General features: G+C 41.8%; 1 protein-coding gene across 2 annotated transcripts in view; it reads right to left on the reverse strand.

The window, feature by feature from the left end:
• The window catches only part of LOC110533380 (follistatin-related protein 4), a 237142-nt gene that overhangs the window by 200724 nt on the left and 10336 nt on the right, over nt 1-26082 (reverse strand). For both annotated transcript variants that reach the window (XM_021617518.2, XM_036989741.1), the window contains exons 2-3: nt 16127-16271; nt 2351-2384 (exon numbers count right to left, since the gene is read on the reverse strand). In XM_021617518.2, coding sequence (XP_021473193.2) covers nt 2351-2384; nt 16127-16261 — 169 coding nt within the window. In that variant the 5' untranslated portion in view covers nt 16262-16271. The remainder of the gene's footprint in view (nt 1-2350; nt 2385-16126; nt 16272-26082) is intronic.

A 26082-nucleotide genomic window follows, 5' to 3' on the forward strand; every position in this document is an offset into this window, starting at 1 on the left:
AATGGACTGAGGAGGGACTAAGAAATAAGGACATTTATGGGGCAAATCACAACTCGGTGTAGCAGGAGTACTTCTGCAGCCATTTGGAGGACTTATTTATAAGTCTATAAGGTGGAGGCATTTTACAAAAGGCTATTATATTTAACAATTTTGATTAAGTTTCTGATGGCTGAGGGATTTCTGCCCTGTATTTTATGAACTCCACGCTAAGTAATCTTTATTGTTCTTCGACATAATGAAATCATATTTCTTCGAGATTTATCACATGGCTGGCTATCTGTTAGTGACTTAAAACTGTCAGAAGTGAAATGATCCTTAGCGACAGTTTTAATTATTAGAGATGACTCTTTGAGGTAGAGCCTGAGTGTCCGTATGTCTGGAGCGCTCTTAAATCTCAGAGTTTAATTGAAGGCCACAGAGAAAACGCATGTTATTTGCATGCAATGGCGCGCCCGGCCCCTGATGAATTTCCAACGCTCACTGAGAACTCCTACACAGTATAGAAAAACGGGAGCTGCAAATTAAGAGACGAAACAAGACATTTTGGAGCAATAACACTCTTCGCATTCCTTTCAAATTATTTTTATGTGTAAAGGCTTTGAAGAAATAATATATGTGGAATTTAAATGGTGATGGGTTATCTGGATCTGTGGTTTAATGATGAAGCTCTCCCACCTTGGTATCTGTGAGGATAGTCTCTTCGTCTATTCTCTTGTCCTTCCTTACTCTCCTCTCCTCTCCTGCCCCTACCTCTCCAGGCTTTCACAGTTTGTTAGAGTCACTCGGTCTGCATTGCCCTACCTAATTCCCACCCAATTACTGTCTAAATGAACCACAGGGCCGCTTAACTTGGTTTGACTTCCCATTGTTTAATTAATAAATTAGGCACTCAAGGCTAAATTAATCACCACTTATTCATAAGCTAAATTGACAATATTCAATTCTGCATATTACCTAAACATTCTGTTTCTGTTCTTTTTACAAACTGGCCTGCTTGTTGTGTGCTGCTAGCCGGTAAAATGTAATTTATTTATGACTTCTGTCTGAGCTGGCTCAAGACCGCCGTGCCATGTTTGCACCGCTGCAATTTTCACAGGTAACGTTGGCATCTCTCAAGAAAAACTAGGGCAATTTGATTAATGTCGTCGTCTCCAAGTGAGGATCACAGACACGACAATAAAAACAACGCAGAGAGAGTGAGAACGAGAAGAGGGAGGAGAGACCGAGGCAGCAGTTAGCCAAAGGGTGAGACAGACAGACACAGAATGAGAGAGAGAGAGAGAGAGAGAGAGAGGGAGAGAGAGAGAGAGAGAGAGAGAGAGAGAGAGAGAGATCGATCTGCAGTCATTCCCTTCCAAGGAGAATGAGGAATAAGGACAAGAAAGAGCACTTGCTTGTTTTTGGGGAGTTTAGCATACAAACAAACAGTGAATAATTAGTCCCAGGAGACGGATGGATCACCACACCATGTGAATAATTTCAACACATTCTAACACACTTGCTTTGTTCTTAAATGGCAAGGAAGAATGTTGTTACTCAGGATGTGTTGTCTCCTTACCTCCGGCCAATTGCCCTTTGCTCTAACACTCTAAGGTCAAGAACCCAGCCTGCATGCTCGAATGCACAAAAGAGGAGCTGTGAGGGCAACAACCAATAAATCAGCAACAAATACTGTACGAGAAACCACAGTTTGAATATTACATTCCAATGCGCAGTGAGATTGGCTGCACTACATAAAGCAGTGTGGAATAGAGATCCTTAAATTGAAAATATTAAGAGCATGACATTACTGAGACCTGGCACTACATCTTCCTGGAATATCCCAGTCAGTAATATAACTTCCACAACATCACTGCAGACGCAGAGGCCTGTAGCACCGAACACGTCTCAGCACAGATGTGATTACAGTAGGGTACAGTAGTGCCTCGACATCAATTGATGCAACACATTGAATCTCATAAGAATAGAATACCGGTACACATGCACGTGTGCATGTGCATGCACATTCACAAACATACACACACACACACATACCAAAAACAGGCAACGGCAATAATGATAGCTCACAAAACAGGAAGACATCATATTCTTTTAAAATACCATCTTGAACACAACAGAACATGAGGAAGTTACTACACAGTGTACCAAACGTGTATAAGCAGGTTTGATACTGTGTGTAAAACCTTGAAAAGAGACAGGTTTCTCTGAGTACTTTCACCAAAGAGGGCTTCTATAGAATGTACTATGAATGCTGTTCACATAACCCATGCCAACATGAAAGGTTTTTGTCATTGCATAACATACTGTATTTAAGTGATGCAGTTTGATTGATTACAGTAAGGCTACTTACATGGATCGGCCAACCCGTCAGCATGTCCACTCTTCTGCAAAGAGACAACACAAGGTGTTACTATTAGTCTCAGACAAAAGCTGTCTGTTCTTCTTATCACAATATTGGGCCACATGTAATGTGTGTTTTCCTCTTTGAGAAAAGACCAGTAGAAGTGAGAAAGGTTTCACACTGTTTCCAGAGTATATTCATTCATCCTTTTCGGAAAATGTCATTTGTCAAGACTACAAGATGGCAGATGTCATCTCTGTTTGCCTGGATATCTGTCAGGATGGTGTATATAGCTCAAGAAGCAAGAAGCACCATGCCTGTAAAGTTCATATTTATCCGCAGTGCAAAGACCACGTTGGGCTTCTCCGAGCAGATGTTCGGATTATGTACAGATGTGGGATCGTAATTTGATCACCCTGTTGCAGGATAACTTTTATATAATGCAGGAAATGTTAAACTTGAGGTTTAAAAAGGCTACTGAAGTTTGTGATTTCCACTTTGAAATTTAAGACTTGATTTTCTCTTACAAATGTTTTTTATTAATTATCATCCACAAAATTATTCACGTTTCCTGTTGCTGTATGATTGTTTTCCTGCTATAGCAAACTGGCACAAATTAAGATCCTACATCTATACATCCCCAACTCCCAGGCTAAGATATCTGCATAATTAAAGTGGCCAAACACAATAAGAGTAGGGGAATTGAAATAGATGGGAATCATTCTGAAGGGTCACAGTGAGGAAGCCTAAATGAATACTTGCTACCTACTATACCATTTGTACTGTACCATCAAACTAGCTTAACCTTAGTATCTAGAAAGACGGATATCTGGTTAGCATTTCATAAATAATGTCTCACTGCTTTTACCACCTGTGTGGAAATAGCTGGTCTCTGTTGCCAATACACAATACATTTGGCATACAGTCTGGAGCTTTTGTATAGTATGTAGGCAATACAGCATTCATTTTCTGTGAGTCCTCACACAGAGCATGAAACCAAAACAATGCCTCCTCTTACATCTCTACATGACAGCTGTTAATTGAAGCGATGTGACAACTAGCGTCCCTCACACTAAATCTGGCTTGTAATGAGCTTGACTGATAAAGCGTATGTGTCTGATAGCCTTCTTGGCAACCGCAGAGAGCCCTTGGACTTTGGAGACTTTCTGAAGAAACACCGCTGCCTTTCAACAGAATGTGCTTCCGTGTGATTACAGAGATTTGGGCCAAGTCAAACCCTCCTCTTTCATGCCATCTGCCTGTTTTAATTGCAGACGTGCGTCCTCATCATGGCAGAGCAAAGCGTTTGCACTGATCAGATGCCTTCCTTTCTATCATTTCAAGAGGGTCCTGTTTATTCAGTTGATTAGAGACTGTCACTGCGTTGTGAACCACTGAGAAAACACAGAGCAGACAAAGAGAGACAGAACACTGCTCTAGGCCTAGACTCAATCAGCTAGCTAATATCTGTGTGTTTTTCTGCCGTTTGGCTCCCATTTAAACTCCCTGACTAGATTAAATTGAACATCATACAGCATCCATGCACACATATTTTTGGGAGAGGCACAACTGTAACAGCAAGGTAACTCAGCCCAAGCTGTGTTGTAATGGATGCTGGTAGAATATATGCCTCTCGTATGCCTCTGTTCCTCTCCTATAAGGGTGCTGTGCAGCCACTCTCATTCAAACATCCATATGCTCGCTTTCATTTAAGCTTTCATTTAAGCCAACCTGTGCCAGCTCGGCTAGCTAGACTCAGCACACAGACGACTGTATACACAGAGCCATGCTGGCAGCCATTAGACTCTGATAAGGAAGAGCAGACTAGACAATATGAACCTTATTTGGATACCCACAATGTATGGAGATGAAATAGAGAAAAGCTGTCAATTGCCATGGGTATATTAGGTTAAATTCAAACAAAGCTAGCACACAAAGCTAAGAATGTGTCTGGTATGTTAATGTGAAATCAGTTCGGAAATGGGGAAAATCATTGATGTCAACTGACGGGCACACAACACACTAACAGTGCCTTTGGAAAGTATTCAGACCCCTTTATGTTACAGCCTTATTCTACAATGGATTACATCATTTTTTCTCATCAATCTACACACAATACCCCATAATGACAAAGCAAAAACAAATGTTTAGCAAATTAGTTTTACTCAGGACTTTGTTGAAGCACCTTTGGCAGCAAATACAGCCTTGCGTCTTCTTGGGTATGACGCTACAAGCTTGGCACACCTGTTTTTGGGGAGTTTCTCCCATTCCTCTCTGCAGATCCTCTCAAGCTCTGTGAGGTTGGATGGGGAAGGTCGCAGCACAGCTATTTTCAAGTCTCTCCATAGATGTTTGATCTGGTTCAAGTCCGGACTCTGGCTGGGATCCTCAAGGACATTCAGAGACTTGTCCCGAAGCCACTCCTGTGTTGTCTTGGCTGTGTGCTTAGGGTCATTTCCTATTGGAAGGATAACCTTCACTCCAGTCTGAGGTCGTGTGCACTCTGGAGCAGGTTTTCATCACAGATCTTTCTGTACTTTGCTCCGTTCATCTTTCCCTCAATCCTGACTAGTCTCCCAGTCCCTGCCGCTGATAAACATTCGCACAGCATGATGCTGCCACCACCATGCTTCACTGTAGAGATGGCAGGTTTCCTCCATAAGTGATGCTTGGCATTCAGGCCAAAGAGCTCAATCTAGGTTTCATCAGACCAGAGAATCTTGTTTCTCATGGTCTCACTCCTTTAGGTGCCTTTTGGCATACTTCAAGGAGCAGTCATGTGCCTTATACTGAGGAGTGGCTTCCATCTGGCCACTCTACTATAAAGACCTGATTGGTGAGGTGCAGCAGAGATGGTTGTCCTTCTGGAAGCTCCTCCCTTCTCCACAGAGGAACTCTGTAATTTTATCAGAGTGACCATCGGGTTCTTGGTCACCTCCCTGACTGAGGCCCTTCTGCCTCAATTGCTCAGTTTGGCTGGGCGGCCAGCTCTAGGAAGAGTCTTGGTGGTTCCAAACTTATTCCATTTAAGAATGATGGAGGCCACTGTGTTCTTGAGGACCTTCAATGCTGCCGACATTTTTTGTAACCCTTCCCCAGGTCTGTTCCTTGACACAATCCTTTCTCGGAGCTCTACGGACAATTCCTTCGACCTAATTTTTAAAATTGTATTTGACCCTTACTTAACTCATGGCTTAGTTTTTGCTCTGACATGCACTGTCAACTGTGTGACCTTATATAGACAGTTGTGTGCCTATCCAAATAATTTCCAATCAATTGGATTTACCACAGGTGGACTCCAATCATGTTGTAGAAACATCTCAAGTATGATCAATGGAAACAGGATGCACCTGGGCCCAATCTCATAGCAAAGGGCTGAACACTTATGTAAATAAGGTACAGTGCCTTATTCGGCCCCCTTGAACTTTGCGACCTTTTGACACATTTCAGGCTTCAAACATAAAGATATAAAACTATATTTTTTTGTGAAGAATCAACAACAAGTGGGACACAATCATGAAGTGGAACGACATTTATTGGATATTTCAAACTTTTTTAACAAATCAAAAACTGAAAAATTGGGCGTGCAAAATTATTCAGCCCCTTTACTTTCAGTGCAGCAAACTCTCTCCAGAAGTTCAGTGAGGATCTCTGAATGATCCAATGTTGACCTAAATGACTAATGATGATAAATACAATCCACCTGTGTGTAATCAAGTCTCCGTATAAATGCACCTGCACTGTGATAGTCTCAGAGGTCCGTTAAAAGCGCAGAGAGCATCATGAAGAACAAGGAACACACCAGGCAGGTCCGAGATACTGTTGTGAAGAAGTTTAAAGCCGGATTTGGATACAAAAAGATTTCCTAAGCTTTAAACATCCCAAAGAGCACTGTGCAAGCGATAATATTGAAATGGAAGGAGTATCAGACCACTGCAAATCTACCAAGACCTGGCCGTCCCTCTAAACTTTCAGCTCATACAAGGAGAAGACTGATCAGAGATGCAGCCAAGAGGCCCATGATCACTCTGGATGAACTGCAGAGATCTACAGCTGAGGTGGGAGACTCTGTCCATAGGACAACAATCAGTTGTATATTGCACAAATCTGGCCTTTATGGAAGAGTGGCAAGATGAAAGCCATTTCTTAAAGATATCCATAAAAAGTGTCGTTTAAAGTTTGCCACAAGCCACCTGGGAGACACACCAAACATGTGGAAGAAGGTGCTCTGGTCAGATAAAACCAAAATTGAACTTTTTGGCAACAATGCAAAACGTTATGTTTGGCGTAAAAGGAAACACAGCTCATCACCCTGAACACACCATACCCACTGTCAAACATGGTGGTGGCAGCATCATGGTTTGGGCCTGCTTTTCTTCAGCAGGGACAGGGAAGATGGTTAAAATTGATGGGAAGATGGATGGAGCCAAATACAGGACCATTCTGGAAGAAAACCTGATGGAGTCTGCAAAAGACCTGAGACTGGGACGGAGATTTGTCTTCCAACAAGACAATGATCCAAAACATAAAGCAAAATCTACAATGGAATGGTTCAAAAATAAACATATCCAGGTGTTAGAATGGCCAAGTCAAAGTCCAGACCTGAATCCAATCGAGAATCTGTGGAAAGAACTGAAAACTGCTGTTCACAAATGCTCTCCATCCAACCTCACTGAGCTCGAGCTGTTTTGCAAGGAGGAATGGGAAAAAATTTCAGTCTCTCGATGTGCAAAACTGATAGAGACATACCCCAAGCGACTTACAGCTGTAATCGCAGCAAAAGGTGGCGCTACAAAGTATTAACTTAAGGGGGCTGAATAATTTTGCACGCCCAATTTTTCAGTTTTTAATTTGTTAAAAAAGTTTGAAATATCCAATAAATGTCGTTCCACTTCATGATTGTGTCCCACTTGTTGTTGATTCTTCACAAAAAAATACAGTTTTATATCTTTATGTTTGAAGCCTGAAATGTGGCAAAAGGTCGCAAAGTTCAAGGGGGCCGAATACTTTCGCAAGGCACTGTATTTATATTTTTTTTGTTTTTTTTATATATTTGCAAAATATTTCGAAAAACCTGTTTTTGCTTTATCATTATAGGATATTATGTGTAGATTGATGAGGAATTTTTTTTATTTAATCAATTTTAGAATAAGGCTGTAACGTAACAAACTTTGGAACTAGTCAACGGGTCTGAATACTTTCTGAATGCACTGTAAGTGTATGTGTGCCTATCAGTAAACACCAATCACCTCTTTCAGAAAATAAGCAAAAAACACATCCAGTCTGAAGATGAAAGCTGAATACAACGCAATACATGACTTGACAAATCCTAAAGTTAAGCAAAAACTTTCTTGCAGCTGAAAATTCTGGCAAATCTCAACTGACAAATTACTTTCCCGTGAATTCTAATTTCCCCCTGCATTCCATCTGTGTGGTTAGTAGTGTGGTTTGTGTGGTTAGTAGTGTGGTTTGTGTGGTTAGTAGTGTGGTTTGTGTGGTTAGTAGTGTGGTTTGTGTGGTTAGTAGTGTGGTTTGTGTGGTTAGTAGTGTGGTTTGTGTGGTTAGTAGTGTGGTTTGTGTGGTTAGTAGTGTGGTTTGTATGGTTAGTAGTGTGGTTTGTGTGGTTAGTAGTGTGGTTTGTGTGGTTAGTAGTGTGGTTTGTGTGGTTAGTAGTGTGGTTTGTGTGGTTAGTAGGAGTGTCGGGAGTCATGCTGCATGCTTTCCCTGATATTTACTGCCGTGATTTATCCTCTTAAGTGTTTCTATTCATTGTAATTACATTGCTGTACTTCCAAAGACGGAGGGAGACAACAGTCCCACTGAGTTTTCAAGAGATTTTTACATGCCCAGAGTTTCCCTAATAAAAGGGATAATCGCTTTCCTAGTGGAGGGCAAGACGGGTCAGGCTGAAAGAGAGGATGCAGGCTCACTGCTAATACGGAGCCACGTACCCGGCCGCTCTACTCGTGATATGACAACTTTCCCCCATGAAACAGCCCCAGCGTGAGAATGAGATGGAGACCTACTTAATGTAATGGCTCTGGGTGTAAATAGTCATTGTGTTGTAATGGATGACCTATAAACAATGTTTGCATTAACTGGGGAAAATGCCTATTTGCATGATTTTATCTGACAGGTTCTGCAGCGTAGTTAGTTCTACTAGTGAACTTGTGTAATTAATGTGGATTAATTGAACATCACACTACACCACACCTTTATGTTAAGTTTAATGGACTCTAGCTAATTGATCCAACACGTTACAAATCCCACAATAGAAATGTAAAGGTCATTTCTGATTGAGCTGACATATGCAGCGTTCACCGTGAATGCAGTCTTCTCTAAAGCGGGAACATTGCCTTTAAATATCAATCACGCTGTAAAACCGAACTTCTGCGATGCGGATCGAATAGAGCCCTAAGTTTATGTTAGAAAAAAAGTTATATATATATATATATATGTATAGCCAGGATTATCTACTGTTTTCCAGGGACTCTTTGAAGAGACAACATACTGTACATGTTTTTGTTGAATTTATTTGACTTATTGATCAAAATGAAGAACCATTGTTTGGGTTCATTACAAATGAATTAAGCTATACAGTTGTCCAGTCTATATTATCCAAGGGAAATATCACTAAGCTTCACTTTATTCTCACTTGATAGATATGACTGATTACACTGTTTTGAAGTGTTGTTGCTTTCACAAAACACATGTTTCAAAAGAGTGCACAGGTGCTGTATGTAATAAAATCAAATGTATTTATAGCAGATGTAATCTGTTGAGTCAATTTGTTTCTGCTATTAGCTATTTTAGTACAAAGCTAGCTGAGAAAAGAACACAAGCCTGAACAGAGATATATTGGCCTCTTCAGAAGCTGAGAAAAGCAACATAAAGTCACTCAAAGTGCATATCATCATCTGTAAGTACCATAGTGGTAAAACAACCTTGTCTTCACCAATGATTGCCCCAAATGGACTCCATTTCATTCAGATTTACGTGCAGATACCACTGTAAGTGTCACAATAGAGACGTCTGTGTGAATTCCCTCTAGGTCACAGATCTTGAGGACTTGACTACAAACTTGAGTGGGTTAAAAAAAACGAGTGCATCTCGAGAGCTTGGGACAATTTTTTTCAAAATGTAGTTATTGACATATCATTGTTCCTATCAATGTCATCTACCTATATAGTATTCTGAATTCCCAAATTCATGTTATTAAGTTCAAAAGAATACAAGATAAAAAATAGCTGACACCATTCAAACGGAATGGGGCTTCAGAATTGTAAAGCCAATTATCTCAGAATAATCTTTTTGCAGATAGATAGTCCCAAACTCTCGTCATGCTAATCTCAAACCTCACAGTTGCCCAATTTCCCCCGCTCTCCATCCTTATCTTTCCCCTGTATCCTCAATACCGCCTCCATCATATTTCCTATTTTCCATACTCTCCTCATTCTTCTAGTTTATTCCTATCCCTCTCTCTATGGACTGAATCATGTTTATAATCCAGAAGGTAAAAAAAGATTCAAATGCAGAGTGAATTGGATTCTGAGATATGGCTTTGCGAGCTGTGAGGCTGTTATGTGAGGTTCCATGATAGCAGAGGTTGGAATGGGAAATTGAGAGAGAAGGAGACTGATGCCTGATGCCTGATGCCTTATGGCTGACCCTGCAAGAGCCAGGTGGCCTGATGGCCTATCATGGTGGCTGATGGCCTATCACCAGGACAATGGCGGCTCTGCCTGGCATTTATCAGCTCATTATTTACCCAGCAATTACCTAAAGATGGTCCTGAGGAAAATGTACAGCTATCTCTGTTTTAAACTTGCATAGGGTTACAAAGGGAGGGCATATTACTGGAACCTTTCCATGTTTACCAGTAAACAACCAGAATTTTGTTAACTTTCAACTTTTGGTTGATTCAGATTGTCTGTAATTATCTCTGGCTCTCTGTGTGGTCTTATCATGTAAAATACACTACATGGTCAAAAGTATGGGGACCACCGTTCAAATTAATGGATTCAGCTATTTCAGACACACCCGTGGCTGACAGGTGTATAACATCGAGGACACAGCCATGCAATCTCCATAGACAAATATTGTCAGTAGAATGGTCCGTCCTGAAGAGCTCAGTGACTTTCAATGTGGCACCATCATAGGATGCCACCTTTCCAACAAGTCAGTTTGTCAAATTGTTGCCCTGCTAGAGCTGCCCCAGTCAACTGCACGTGCTGTTATTGTGAAGTGGAAACGTCTAGGAGCAACAATGGCTCAGCCGCAAAGTGGTAGGCCAAACAAACTCACAGAACGGGATCGTTGAGCACTTTTTAAGCATAGTGCTTAAAAATCACCTGTCCTCGGTTGCAACACTCACTACCAAGTTCCAAACTGCCTCTGGAATCAAAGTCAGCACAATAACTGTTGATTGGGAGATACATAAAATGGGTTTCCATGGCCGAGCAGCCGGACACAGGCCTAAGATCACCATGCGCAATGCCAAGCGTCGGCTGGAGTGGTGTAAAGCCGAACAGAGGCAGTCAACATTTTGAACTATTTAACCATAAATGTAATTGGACTCTGGAGCAGTGGAAACGCATTCTCTGGAGTGATGAATCATATGTCAAAGTGTAGGTGATATGCATATTGGCTACAGTCAGTCAGGTCCAGGCCGATGCTGACAGGAGGGAGGCACCAGAAAATGTAGCCCCATTTTAATGAGACTTATAAGTACATATATATTTATTGGCTAAACGCCAGTCATGTTTAACAAATCTAATGTAGGATAATTAACGTCTAAAGGCTTGATTCTGTCATACCCTGTTCATATAGGAGAGAAAGGCCAGTGCCTTTTGTGCACCTTGCAATCTGAGCAGAGGCAGTCGACATTTTGAAACTATTTAACCATAAAAGTAATTGTTTAAAACCTAGATGTTTTTTGTAATTTTATAAGGCATGTCTTACTGTGTTCCGGATTATTTTATAAACATATTCCATTAAAATCAGTATTTCTCTCAAGTTCTCAACTTTCTTTCATTGTCCAGCAGCCAAAGACACAATCCTAGTGATGTTAACAACCCATAATAATTGTTGCATCTTTAGATCTTCATTCTTTCTAAATTTCTAAATAATATTTTTTATCTTTGTCATATGAAACCAATCGCTTTTATGAATTCATTCATTTACATTTGCGGTGCGCTTTGGAGAATGGTGTTTTCCTGATAATTGCATTTTGGAACATTTGAGCTTACTGCCGTGTGCACATTTCTGCGCATATAATGTGAAGAAATAGCCTAATAGTTTATCAACATTTAAAGCTAAATGTTCTGATCAGTTCCATCAGCCTCATTGCTTTTACATTTTTTTTTTGATGTACAGTGGTTGTTTTAATTTGGGATCTATCATCCCACAACTGTCTCAGAGTCTATTTGGAACATGTATTTCTAGTACAGAATAACAATCTGACCAGGTCAACTTTTCTACTTTGGGGAAGAGTAGATTGACATTGGATAGTGCTTTTGTTGTTTGTTACTCATCTTGTTGGCTGACAAAAAAAGTAAATGTGGAATGTTCTTGTCACATCTTCAATATGCGCATAGGAATTGGATAAGAAGGTTGTGCGCCGTTGCATCCCCGATGTGTCTGTCTTCACTAGTAGCCTAGGCTACTTCGGAGCTGCAAAGCCTGTAAGAAGGACCTGATCCCGTGACGGGCATTGGCTAATAAAAACTCTTCAGCAGGTTGAAAATATTTGGCATGGGCCCTCAGATCCTCTAAAAGTTCTACAGCTGCACCACTGAGAGCATCTTGACTGGCTGTATTACTGAATGGTATGGCAACTGCATCGCCCTCGATTGCATGGCGCGGACGGCCCAGTACATCACTGGGGCTGAGCTCAGAGGAAGGCCAGGACAATTGTCAAAGAACCTAGCCACCCAAGCCGTAGACTGTTCACTCCACATGGCAAGTGGTACCGGAGCGCCAAGAATGGTTTTCGCCAGGCATAATGGGACCCATGTCATCCAAAAAGTTTTACTTTTGACTCATCTGTCCATAGAACATTCTTGCAAGAGTCTTGATGATCATCCATTTTATTTTTGGCAAACTTGGACGAGATGGGTCCCATTATGTCTGATGAAAACCGAACACTGTATTGCACAGTAAGAACCTCATACCAAAGGCCAAGCATGGTGGTGGTAGTGTGATGGTTTGGGGATGCTTTGCTGCCTCAGGACCTGGACGACTTGCCTTCATAGAATGAACCATGAATTCTGCTATGTATCAGAGAATTCTACGGAGGAATGTCAGGCCATCCGTCTGTGAGCTGAAGCTGAAGCGCAGCTGGGTCATGCAGCAAGACAATGATCCAAAACACACAAGTCGACATGAAAATGGTTAAAAAGCAACAAATTAGAAGTTTTGGAATGTCCAAGTCGAATTCCAAACCTAATCTCAATTGAAATGTTGTATCAAGACTTGAAAGGAGCAGTTCATACTTGAAAACCCACAAATGTCAGTGAGTTAAGGCAGTTTTGCATGCAATAGTGGGCCAAAATTCGGTTGCATCATTGCAGCTAAAGGTGGCACAACCAGTTATTGAGTGTAAGGGGGAAATTACTTTTTCACACAGGGATATTGGGTGATGCATAACTTTGTTAATGAAATAAAATAAGTATTGAAAAAAATTGTCAACTCAGGTTCCCTTTATCTAATATTAGGTTTTGGTTGAAGATCTGATAACATTCAGTATTGAAAATATGCAAAAACAGACAAAATCAGAAAGGAGGCAAAAACATTTTCACTGCACTGTGCATTCAGAAAGTATTCAGACCCTTTTACTTTCCCACCCTTTGTTACGTAACAGCCTTATTCTAAAAATAAATCCTAATAAATCTACAAAAAATACCCTATAATGACAAAGCGAAAAACGGTTTGTAGACATTTTTGCAAGTGTATTACAAATAAAAAACGGAAATATATTATTTACATAAGTATTCAAACCCTTTGCTATACGACTCGAAATTGAACTCAAGTGCATCCTGTTTCAATTGATCATCCTTGAGATGTTTCTACAACTTGATTAGAGTCCACCTGTGGTACATTCCATTGATTGGACATGATTTGGAAAGGCACACAACTGTCTATATAAGGTCCCACAGTTGACAATGCATGTCAGAGCAAAAACCAAGCCATGAAGTCGAAGTAATTGTCAGTAGAGTTCCGAGACAGGATTGTGTTGAGGCACATATCTGAGGAAGGGTACCAAAACATTTCTGCAGCATTGAAGGTCCCCAAGAACACAGTGGCCTCCATCATTCTTAAATGGAAAAAGTTTGGAACCACCAAGACTCTTCCTAGAGCTGGCCAGGGAGGTGACCAAGAACCTGAAGGTCACTCTGACAGAGCTCCAGAGTTCCTCTGTGAAGATGGGAGAACCTTCCAGAAGGAAAACCATCTCTGCTGCACTCCACCAATCAGGCCGTTATGGTAGAGTGGCCAGACGGAAGCCACTCCTCAGTATAAGACACATGACAGCCCGCTTGGAGTTTGCCACAAGGCACCTAAAGGACTCTCAGACCATGAGAAACAAGATTATCTGGTCTGATGAAACCAAGATTGAACTCTTTGGCCTGAATGCCAAGTGTCACATCCCAATGGTGAAGCATGGTGGTGGCAGTATCATGCTGTGGGGATGTTTTTCAGGGACTAGGAGACTAGTCAGGTTTGAGGGAAAGATGAACGGAGCAAAGTACAGAAAGATCTGTGATGAAAAGCTGCTCCAGAGCGCTCATGACCTCAGACTGAGGCGAAGGTTCATCTTCCAACAGGACAATGACCCTGGCACATAGCCAAGACAATCCAGGAGTGGCTCCGGGACAAGTTTCTGAATGTCCTTGAGTGGCCCAGCCAGAGCCCGGACTTGAACCCAATCTAACATCTCTGGAGAGACCTGGAAATAGCTGTGCAGCAACGCTCCCCTTCCAACCTGACAGAGCTTGTGAGGATCTGCAGAGAAGAACGGGAGAAACTCCCCAAAAACAGGTGTGCCAAGCTTGTAGCGTCATACCCAAGAATTATCGAGGCTGTAATCGCTGCCAATTGTGCTTCAACAAAGTACTGAGTAAAAGGTCTGGATACTTATGTAAATGTGATATTCAAGTTTTTTATTTTTAATACATTTGAAAAAAAGAAAAAAAAACTGTTTTTGCTTTGACATTATGGGGTATTGTGTGTAGATTGATGAGGGTGAAAAAACTATTTAATACATTTTAGAATAAGGCTCTAAAGTAACAAAATGTGGAAAGAGTTGAGGGGTCTGAATACTTTCCGAATGCACTGCATATTATTCTTTGCTACTTTTTTTTCACTTTTTACTCTGCATCGTTGGGAAAAGTCTTGTAAGTAAGCATTTCAAGGTAAAGTCTACAGCTGTTATATTGATTTTGATGAGATTACCTGTTAATTACCTAAATTACCAGTCTGCCAGCCAGAATAGATTGTTTCAGTGACATTTCTCACTGTTTCTGGTGTATACTGGCCTGGGAGGCTGACTATACTTTATTTTCTTATTCATTCCTGATGCCTCCTGCTCTGCTGTATATTGATGCAGTCCAGTCCACCAGCACCACCCCAGAGTTGACTTTAAACTACAATGCCTATTGACAACTTTTGAATTCCCATGTCCTGGGTTAGATAGGGATGCCTGGGAATGTCTTGTTTGCATTGAGTGTTTAAAGAGGTCAGAACAGAACCACCTCAGCGATGAGATTCCTCTGCTTGCTGCCAACTTGGCACGGTGTCACACCACGGGCCAGCCAGTCTGGGAGATTAGACTTGGGGGGTGCAGCATGCTTAATTTCACAAAGAATTGGGAGAATGTTTGTGGGAGTTGGGGGGGGGGGACAACATGCTCTTTGGGACAATGCTCTGTAGGACAATTGACAAATGACTTCACCTGTGTGATTAATGTGCAAATTCACATTAGAACTTCATGCATCTCAACCAAAACACTGTTCATTACGACCAGGCAATGTCACTTCCCTTCTCTAGCTTGAATCCAGACCAGCATGAAAAAAGTGGGGGGAGACTGCTGGGTGGAAGCTAATGGGTTTTTAGGTCTGGCTCGAAGTTATATAGTAAACCCACACCATCGAAGTGATTGTCATGCAATTGTGTGTACATGCAAACTGTTTGGAACAACATTTCAAAGAGACAAATGGTAGTGTGACAAAAGAGTGTCCTTGTGGGGTAATTGATGAACACACTCTGCAGCCAACTGAACCTCCTCTCCTCGGTGGAGAGAGAGACAGGCAAGATGCATGAAGACTGTGATTGCAAGGTATCTAAGCAACCCTCTGTCAAGATCACATGCAGAACCACGTAAGGAGACAAACACTCAAATGCCCATGTTGAGCAGGAAGAGTATTTCACCGTTTTCTGCATGCAACCGTATTACCTAAAATTGTGCTATGTATGTTTGGATTCATTTTATGGCATTTGTTTTCAGCTATGTCATGCAAAGCATAAAATCATTTATGGGGGACTAGGGTGAAAGAGGGAGGAAGAGGAGGAGAGTCACAGATGCAAAGATAGAGTGGCTTCTAAAGACACAACAGGCAGAGAGAAGAATAACAGACACAGACAGAGAGATTTATACAGAGGAACAGGGAGACAGAGAGGGAAACAGAGGGAGAGTGGTTGAAAGGGAGGGGCGAGAGAGAGAGAGAAGACAGAGTGACAGAGAGAGAGGCAGAGATACACAGAGAGCGACGCATACTGTATATTTACCCTGGTCTGTGGTCCCTGGGAGGGGTTCTCTGGTCTGTTTGCTGTATCCATGCTCCTCCGCCCTTCAGTCAGCCAGCAGACAGAGACAGAGGCTCCGAGCAGGACAGGAAGTGCCCAAATACACAGCAAGCCCATCAGTGTCAGTCTGTCAGGAAAAAGAACATGACAACAACTGTCACACCGCTGCCCCTGACTGACTGCTGCCCTTCACTCATATTATAGTGTGCCATAAAACAGTACAGTACAGTACAGTACAGTACAGTACAGCACAGCACAGTACAGCACAGTACAATACAGCACAGTTCAGCACAGCACAGTACAACACAGCACAGTTCAGCACAGAAGAGTATACCACAGCACAGAACAGTACAGTATAGCATTATACAGTGCATTACAACAGTATAGTGCAGTACAACACAGTACAGAGCAGGTCCCTCTTTCATAGGTTCACAGCCATACTAATTTACCATCACCTCAACTCATTAATCTGTATAAGATGCACTTATTTAGAGCTGAGGAGCCTTCTGCTTAATTTTTTGGTGATGTGACTCTCCAAACTGTCATATTGCCATGAAAGAATAAACAGTGTTCCCGACAACCATGTATAGGTCTATACTATGTAAACACACTCAGGCTGTAGAGCGAGGACCAAATTCCATGGCCGATGGATTCTGAGAGAAAAGAGGAGAGGAGAGGAGAGGAGGGGAGAGGAGAGGAGAGGAGAGGGGGAGTGGAGAGGAGAGGAGAGGAGAGGAGAGGAGAGGAGAGGAGAGGAGAGGAGAGGAGAGGAGAGGAGAGGAGAGGAGAGGAGAGGAGAGGAGAGGAGAGGAGAGGAGAGGAGGAGTGGAGAGGAGAGGAGAGGAGAGGAGAGGAGAGGAGAGGAGGAGAGGGGAGGGGAGAGGAGAGCTTGCCCTTGTGAAATGAATCAACAAAAGAGATCTGCCAGTCAGTTTGTTAATGTGCTGCTGCAGTGACGTCAGCTCCGCCAGGGGCAGGTTAGAGTTTTTTCATCATGAATCTTGTTATGGAGGCAGCTCTGCAGAGTGATCACTATCTAGAACAGCCACAAAGTCATAAAATGTAACGCCTGACCTTAAATTAAGACCAAAAAGCTAAGTGGCTTCTAGGTCAATTTTTCTATTCATAAAGAGAACAAACTTTAGGGAAAAGTGATTATTCAAGCAGCATACTAATCAGCTGGCACATTCAGATTTGTCTAGCCTGCTACTTTTTGTTCCACCTAAAGCCTAAATTAATTTAAAGTTCCTCAAAATGCTAAAAGGATTTACAATTGTAATATATATTTGACAGAACAACAATTGAAAAAGCATTTGTATGCTTGACCTTGGGTAGGGTACAAACAAGAATCAAAATACTTGACACCTCCTGTTTAATACTCTACTACACATTAGTTATTTGTTGTCAGAACCATTGCATGGCTGTAAACCTAACACATGCATTGCCATTTTGTTGTATTCAGGGTGTACCTCCAGTACACCTAGCCTACCTCTGCTGCTGCCTGCTGTGTCTTGGTGTGTCCTGGTGAATATATCTCATGACAGCAGTACAGGCATGCAGCCCCAGAGGCCTTCCTGTGCCAACTGATCCTGTCCACAGGCGGCAGATTATCTGCTTCATTCATACGCTCCTGTCATCGGCACTTCCTTTTTTAGCCTGCAGCCGGCCGCCTCGCTAGCTCGCGTGCAGCTCCAATGGTAAGGGCCACCAGACAAGCAACAATACAAATGCAAGTCATCAGCCGGTCCTAGGCACTGCCACAGCACACTGTTGTAATTATAAATGGCACAGGCCTGTAGCGACAGTAAGTCTCCTTTCAGTGCCTTTCCACCCTGCAAGGCACTGCAGAGGAGGGGAGGGGAGGGGGGAAGTCCAAAAAGAAAAATAACATCTGTGACAGTAGTGGTGTGTGTTTGCTGCCCCAAACCAATGCAACCGAGAAGGGCTTTCTTTGTAATAAAAACTCCAATCCTACTAGTGGAGAAATATCATGAGTCTGCAGCTGCAGCAGGTTCGGAAAGCACCTTCACTGACGGATGTCTTCATAGCACAGAAAAAGGCTACCAAGGGGATTGCCTCCCTGTATTGTTTTTACAATGCTTGGATGGCTTGCCCATTTGCTTCGTGTCCCTGGTGGGTCACCACAGCAGATAAATCAAATCAAATTTTTATTTGTCACATACACATGGTTAGCAGATGTTAATGCAAGTGTAGCGAAATGCTTGTGCTTCTAGTTCCGACAATGCAGTAATAACCAACGAGTAATCTAACCTAACAATTCCACAACTACTACCTTATACACACACAAGTGTAAAGGGATAAAGAATATGTACATAAAGATATATGAATGAATGATGGTACAGAACGGCATAGGCAAGATGCAGTAGATGGCATAGAGTACAGTATATACATATGATATGAGTAATGTAGGGTATATAAACATAAAGTGGCATAGTTTAAAGTGGCTAGTGATACATGTATTACATAAAGATGGCAAGATGCAGTAGATGGTATAGAGTACAGTATATACATATGAGATGAGTAATGTAGGGTATGTAAACATTATATTAAGTGGCATTGTTTAAAGTGGCTAGTGATAAATTATTACATCAATTCCCATCAATTTCCATTATTAAAGTGGCTGGAGTTGAGTCAGTATGTTGGCAGCAGCTACTTAATGTTAGTGGTGGCTGTTTAAGTCTGATGGCCTTGAGATAGAAGCTGTTTTTCAGTCTCTCGGTCCCTGCTTGGACACACCTGTACTGACCTCGCCTTCTGGATGATAGCGGGGTGAACATCCAGTGGCTCGGGTGGTTGTTGTCCTTGATGATCTTTATGGCCTTCCTGTGACATCGGGTGGTGTAGGTGTCCTGGAGGGCAGGTAGTTTGCCCCCGGTGATGTGTTGTGCAGACCTCACTACCCTCTGGAGAGCCTTACGGTTGTGGACAGAGCAGTTGCCTTACCAGGCGGTGATACAGCCCGACAGGATGCTCTCGATCGTGCATCTGTAGAAGTTTGTGAGTACTTTTGGTGACAAGCCAAATTTCTTCAGCCTCATGAGGTTGAAAAGGCGCTGCTGCGCCTTCTTCACAACGCTGTCTGTGTGGGTGGACCAATTCAGTTCATCCTTGATGTGTACTACCTTCTCCACTACTCTCCCGTCGATGTGGATAGGGGGGTGCTCCCTCTGCTGTTTCTTGAAGTCCACAATCATCTCCTTTGTTTGGTTGACATTGAGTGTGAGGTTATTTTCCTGACACCACACTCCGAGGGCCCTCACCTCCTCCCTGTAGGCCGTCTCGTCGGTAATTGGTAGGCTTGTTGGTAATCAAGCCTACCCCTGTAGTGTCGTCCGCAAACTTGAGGATTGAGTTGGAGGCGTGCATGGCCACGCAGTCGTGGGTGAACAGGGAGTACAGGAGAGGGCTCAGAACGCACCCTTGTGGGGCCCCAGTGTTGAGGATCAGCGGGGTGGAGATGTTGTTACCTACCCTCACCACCTGGGGGCGGCCCGTCAGGAAGTCCAGTATCCAGTTGCACAGGGCGGGGTCGAGACCCAGGGTCTTGAGCTTGATGACGAGTTTGGAGGGTACTATGGTGTTAAATGCTGAGCTGTAGTCGATGAACAGCATTCTCACATAGGTATTCCTCTTGTCCAGATGGGTTAGGGCAGTGTGCAGTGTGGTTGCGATTGCGTCATCTGTGGACCTATTGGGGCAGTAAGCAAATTGGAGTGGGTCTAGGGTGTCAGGTAGGGTGGAGGTGATATGGTCCTTGACTAATCTCTCAAAGCACTTCATGATGACGGAAGTGAGTGCTACGGGGCAGTAGTCGTTTAGCTCAGTTACCTTAGCTTTCTTGGGAACAGAAACAATGGTGGCCCTCTTGAAGCATGTGGGAACAGCAGACTGGGATAAGGATTGATTGAATATGTCCGTAAACACACCAGCCAGCTGGTCTGCACACGCCCTGAGGGCGCGGCTGGGGATGCTGTCTGGGCCTGCAGCCTTGTGAGGGTTAACACGTTTAAATGTTTTACTCACGTCGGCTGCAGTGAATGAGAGTCCGCAGGTTTTGGTAGCGGGCCGTGTCAGTGGCACTGTATTGTCCTCAAAGCGGGCAAAAAAGTTATTTAGTCTGTCTGGGAGCAAGACATCCTGGTAGAGGGAGAAACATGGGGATTCAAACTGCCCATCTATGGGAGGGTGTCAGGGTTAAAAGGATACATTTTTCTAGGAATTGCTTTCAGAAAGTATTCATACTACTTGACTTTTTCAACATTTTGTTGAGTTACAGCCTGAATTCAAAATGGATTCAATTTATATTTTCTCACCCATGTACACACAATACTCCATATTGAGAGTGAAAACATGTTTTTTGAAATGTTTACAAATGTACTGAAAATGAAATGCATAAATATCTAATTTACATAAGTATTCACAGCCCTTAGTCAATACTTTGTAGAAGCACCTTCGGCAGCGATTACAGATGTGAGTCTCTCTGGTAAGTGTCTAAGAGCTTTCCACACCTGTATTAAGCAACACATGACCATTATTATTTACTAAATTCTTCAAGCAGATTTAAGTCAAAACTGGAACTTGGCCACTCAGAAACATTTACTGTCTTCTTGGTAAGCAACTCCAGTGTAGATTTGGCCTTGTGTTTTAGTTTATTGTCCTGCTGAAAGGTGAATTTGTCTCCCAGTGTCTGGTGAAATGCAGATTGAGCCAGGTTTTCCACTAGGATTTTGCCTGTGTATAGCTCCATTCCATTTTTATCCTGAAAAACTCCCCTGTACTTAACGATTACAAGCATACCCATAATATAATACAGCCACCACTATGCTTGAAAATATGGAGAGTGGTACTCAGTAATGTGTTGGATTTGCACCAAATATAATACTTTGTATTCAGGAAAAAAGTTAACTGCTTTGCCATATTTTTTGCAATATTAATTTAGAGCCTTGTTGCAAACAGAATGCATGTTTTGGAATATTTGTATTTTGTACAAGCTTCCTTCTTTTCACTTTGTCAATTTGGTTAGAATTGTAGAGTAACTACAATGTTGTTGATAATCCATCCACCTGACAGGTATGGCATATCAAGAAGCTGATTAAACAGCATGATCATTACACAGGTGCACCTTGTGCAGAGGACAATAAAAGGGCACTCTAAAATGTGCAATTTTGTTACGCAACACAATGCCACAGATGTCTCACAATTTGAGGGACCTTTTTTGAAAGCACCTGTATATGACCAAGCAACGTGACAAATCTCCACCATTTTGAAGTGAATCTGTAGTGGATTTTACAGCCCAGTAGCAAGCTATCTGCTTTAGTTTCTAAGATGATCGATCTCTGTCAAGGGAAAAGCTGTTTTTTACATATTGTGTGTATTTATTTATTCTGAACATATTTACAATTGTTGGGAATGTCAATTATTGCATATTTTTCAAAATACTTACCTTTATGTTCGCTTGCTGGACAGGTAAACGCCCCTGAGTACTAAACTGTAAACCAATCAAAACGTGTGTACTGCTGATCAGGTCTGCCAATCACGTTATCCATATCTAAGGTAGCTGGTGACAGAGTGCTAGATATCTGTCCGACGAACTGCTATCATGTAAAGTATTTTTTTAAATGTGTAATCTAACTATTTAATCATAGACATGTGATACCATCAATGCAAGCTGTAAAATGACTCCCAGCTTAGCTAGCTAGTTACAACAAGTAGATGTGTTGCTAGCTAGCAGGAGCAGATTGTCGGTACAAGGAGCGTTTTTAGCTATCAGTTTATTCCAAGTAATAATTTAAGACTACAAAAATCTATAGGACAAGTAGCGCAAAGCTAATTCAGTCATCAAGGCAGGAACCAGTAATTGCATTCATACTGACAAATAAGAAATTACACATTGCCTGTCAATAGTTGGAATAAGATGCTTGCAGAGCACCCTGACTCAGACTGTAAGGATGTTCACTTTCTAGCTCACAAACTACATGCCTTTGCTGTAATTATTTATTTGATGAATTATTGTATCTCACTTTTGTCTTACATTCAGCTCTCCTGTCCAGCTCCCAGAGATCAACCAAGTGCTCTTCACCAAGCATGGGCTGATTCATTCGCCTGTGAGGAGAACCATCCTACAGCAGTTTGAACTAGAACTGCCGAAATTGAGACCAAATATGCATTTGCCTGTTGTCTTCTTCGTGGATTTTACACAGTCTAGAGCATTTTAGAGTTGAAGAACACCAACTACCGATACATGTGCTTGTTTGAGCATCTTGAAGACTAAATTCAATGTAAAATAAGTTTAACATGTGATGAACAGATTATTTTACTATTGTAACATGCAGTGGGGAGAATTATATTGCCCCTGTCAGGAGCCCAGGCTTTTGCCATAGATGGTAGAGTTTTCATCTTGGACCACACACAAGCTTAAGATTGCATTCTGCTAAGGCACTTGTCTCTCCCAACATTGGTGAGCTACGTTGGTGACCAGGGTGGGATCCTTTCAATACGACTATGGGGCCGGGGTACACACACCCCTAGAAGAGGAGGAATACTGAAGCATGTGTTATGACAGTTTTACAGTCTCCATCAGAGGCCCAGGCTTTTGGCATAGATGGTAAAACTCTCATTTCTGGACTGCAGCACTGTAGGATTGTGCCCTCCACTGCACTTGATATACATTCATTGGTAGGTTATATATTTATTTATTTATATATTTATATGCTTCAAATACTGCCTGAGAGACACCTTTGCTATTTGTCTCTGTACTCAAATGGTGAAACACTATTTGTGATGGTGTTCTTTGTTTGAATGTATGTGCATGGACTGTACATTATTGAAAACATGTCTCACACTCAGTCATACTTAGTAGAATAAGGAATGGATTGGAAAGATTTTGGCATCATCAATTTTTAGAAGGTTAGTAGGAAAGTTTTGAATTTAAACCCCCGAAATATACTCATATTCACAGAACATTTAGTATATGAAACTCAAACATTCATTTCCCATCCGCTATTTCTATGATGCCACAGGCTCTTTATCATTATCCATACCTGATATTCCAATGACTCTATCATTATGCATGCCCACCATGGTATTGGGCAGCTGCTATTTGAGATCTCATCTGGTTTAGAAACCAAACTCTGGTTAATTTAATGCAGAGCACAATGCACAACTGTTTTTAGAGAAGATTGTATTGCAAGGTATGTGTAGGCTATGCCATGTGTATTGGCTAATATGCATATGCAGCTGTCATTTTTAAACCTTCATTCTAGCATACAGTACATAACACACAGACCGCTTTCTTCCTACATGTTTCCATTTGGGTTTCTATGCAAAGTATATGATTGATTGTTTCTTTAAGCCTGCAGCGAGATACTTGAAATTAGATATATAATCATGATTGATAAAACATGATTGATAAAACATTTGAATTCACTGACAGATAGCTAATGAAACACAAATGTACATTTACAGTAGCTGGCTAGGCTAGTCAAACTGTAACATTGGCTAGCTTTCAATAAAATGGCTAAATGGTCGCCGGAGGTACCTCGTCATGTGATCAATACAATTCGTATTGCATGCTGCATATTTCAAGTACACTCGAAAACAGATATGTATCTTATTTCAGTCTTTGGGAGCTAGCTATATCTGTTCCTCTTCATCAGACAGCAGGTTGCGTTTTTAAGAGGCTGTGTTGAGATAGTAGATCACAAGGGGTGTGTACAGGAGCACTGATTGGTTACAAGTTTAGCAGTTCAGCAAATTTGCCTGAGCAGACAGTGTTAAAATATAGAAAATGTGCAAGAATTGAAGGTGCCCAAATGTTTTATTATCATCATAAGAATGTTTTACTGTCATATACAAAAAAAATCTGATCATCCTCGATGGGGATCGATCAACATCAGGTTTTTCAGCTTCAGCCCACCACCTATGTGTAGCAAAGCACTGACACAAAGCATTATATTTTACAAGGAATGCTGCAGAAGAAGTAAACTCCTTCATGTGCAACTCTTTTGTCCGTGCGCTCACAAAGACACAAGGCTGGTTGGTGTACCCCAGCTGGTTAGTGGTCCTGCACACACAGCTGGCTGTTTAAACCTCTTTGAAAACAGCCTATAAGTCACAGTCACAGGAAGCATGTGCTCGTTTCATTGCCTTCCTTGTAGACAGAATAAAACAGGGTTGGGTGGATTACTTGAAACATTTACTAGCCTAATGTAAGTCTACTAATTCATGTATGAATAAATCAGAAACCTACACATATTCAATAGCCGAGAAGAAACAAAGAAATTGAAAGAAAATGTATTAATTTATTTATTTTAAGTATTTTAACCTGCTAATAATTCATTTTCTTTACATTTGCTCTAGCATCAAATGATCATTAATGAAATAAAAGCATCAGTAAACATGTCATCCCCCACAAATGATGCAGCGCCCCCAGTTGGGCCAATTGAGATATTGAATACTAACACATTTCTGTTAATTACTATAGCTCCCGCCTTGGGCCAATCAGTGTAATTTTGTAAATGCTGGATCTCTATAGTGTCACGGCCCCTCCTCTGCAGTGAGGGGGCGGTTCCTCCTGCAGGCAGAGGAGGGTCGTTAGTGATTGGAGTCACCTGGGCTCAGGGTATTTAAACTGCTGCTTCACTAATCTCTCTCTCTCTCTCTCTGCTCCTCCAGGTATGATTCTGTGTTGCTTGTTCCTTTGTAGTTTTGCATAGTTTTCACTCAGTCATTCACACACACAGATTCATGCATCCCTGCACTTTACATATACCTCATATTATGATGATACGTTCACACCACATTCCTTTTTCTTTGTTTAAAGTTAATAGTTTTGGTTTACAATAAAGAACCTTTTTGATTGGCTTATACCTGTTGTTCGCGTCCCCTCATTTTTTTCCACAGGCTATGAGCCGGCCTGTGACAATAGTAAGATGCATCATTCACCCAACTCTTGACAAGATCGGTCCAGTGCTGACTGATGTATTGCTTGTGACTAATGTAGGAATGAACGGACGGAGACAGATCCACAGTCCCCTCCCCGATTTCATTGTGGGGGACAAATATGCGGTACGATAGTTCCTTGAAAAGTAGACTGAAACATCATTTGTTGGATAGGAGTTGCCATTAGAAAGGCACTGAGCCTTGTTCTGGCTGATCCCCTCAAACAACAGCAAGCTTTTCATCGATTGGAGGAGTATTAGACTACGAGTGATTGAAACCAATATGTAATGTCTGACTGTAGCCAAAGCACCAGTTGCATTTTTTCAATATGAAAAGATGGAATGTGACTGACCTGCACAGGTAGGAAAGTGTCCAGATGACTGTGAGCTGATTGCCAAGTAGATTAGGTGTGAATGTTCTGAAAGATTATTCTAGATTCATCTGACAACTTTACCATGGACACCTGATGGTCCATCAGCAGAACAATAAATAATATCCCTAAATTGATGTTGGTCATCTGCTATTGTCTGCTTGATCAAAAGCAGCGTTGAGTAAGATTGAACAAAAAGAGAAATATGTGGGATGTTTCAAACCGGATTCGTTTTTACAAACTGCCCCTGTAATTCTTTATTTTAGGTTTTTATTCTGGGCGTGAAGATATTTCAACATCATGTCTAGACGATAGGAAACAACAGAGGGAGCACCCGCCTCTCCACATCGACGGGACAGCAGTGGAGAAGGTTGAAAGTTTCAAGTTACTCTGCGTACATATCACAGACAAACTGAAATGGTCCACCCACACAGACAGTGTGATGAAGGCGCAACAGTGTTTCTTCAACCTCATTAGGCTGAAAAAATGTGACTTGTCACCTAAAACTCTCACAAATTTTTACAGATGCACAATTGAGAGCATTCAGTCGGGCTGTATCACCGCCTGGTATGGCAACTGCACCACCTACAAGCTCAGGGCTCTCCAG

The sequence above is a fragment of the Oncorhynchus mykiss genome, chromosome 10, assembly GCF_013265735.2.
Source record: "Oncorhynchus mykiss isolate Arlee chromosome 10, USDA_OmykA_1.1, whole genome shotgun sequence".
NCBI classification, from domain to species: Eukaryota; Metazoa; Chordata; class Actinopteri; order Salmoniformes; family Salmonidae; genus Oncorhynchus; species Oncorhynchus mykiss.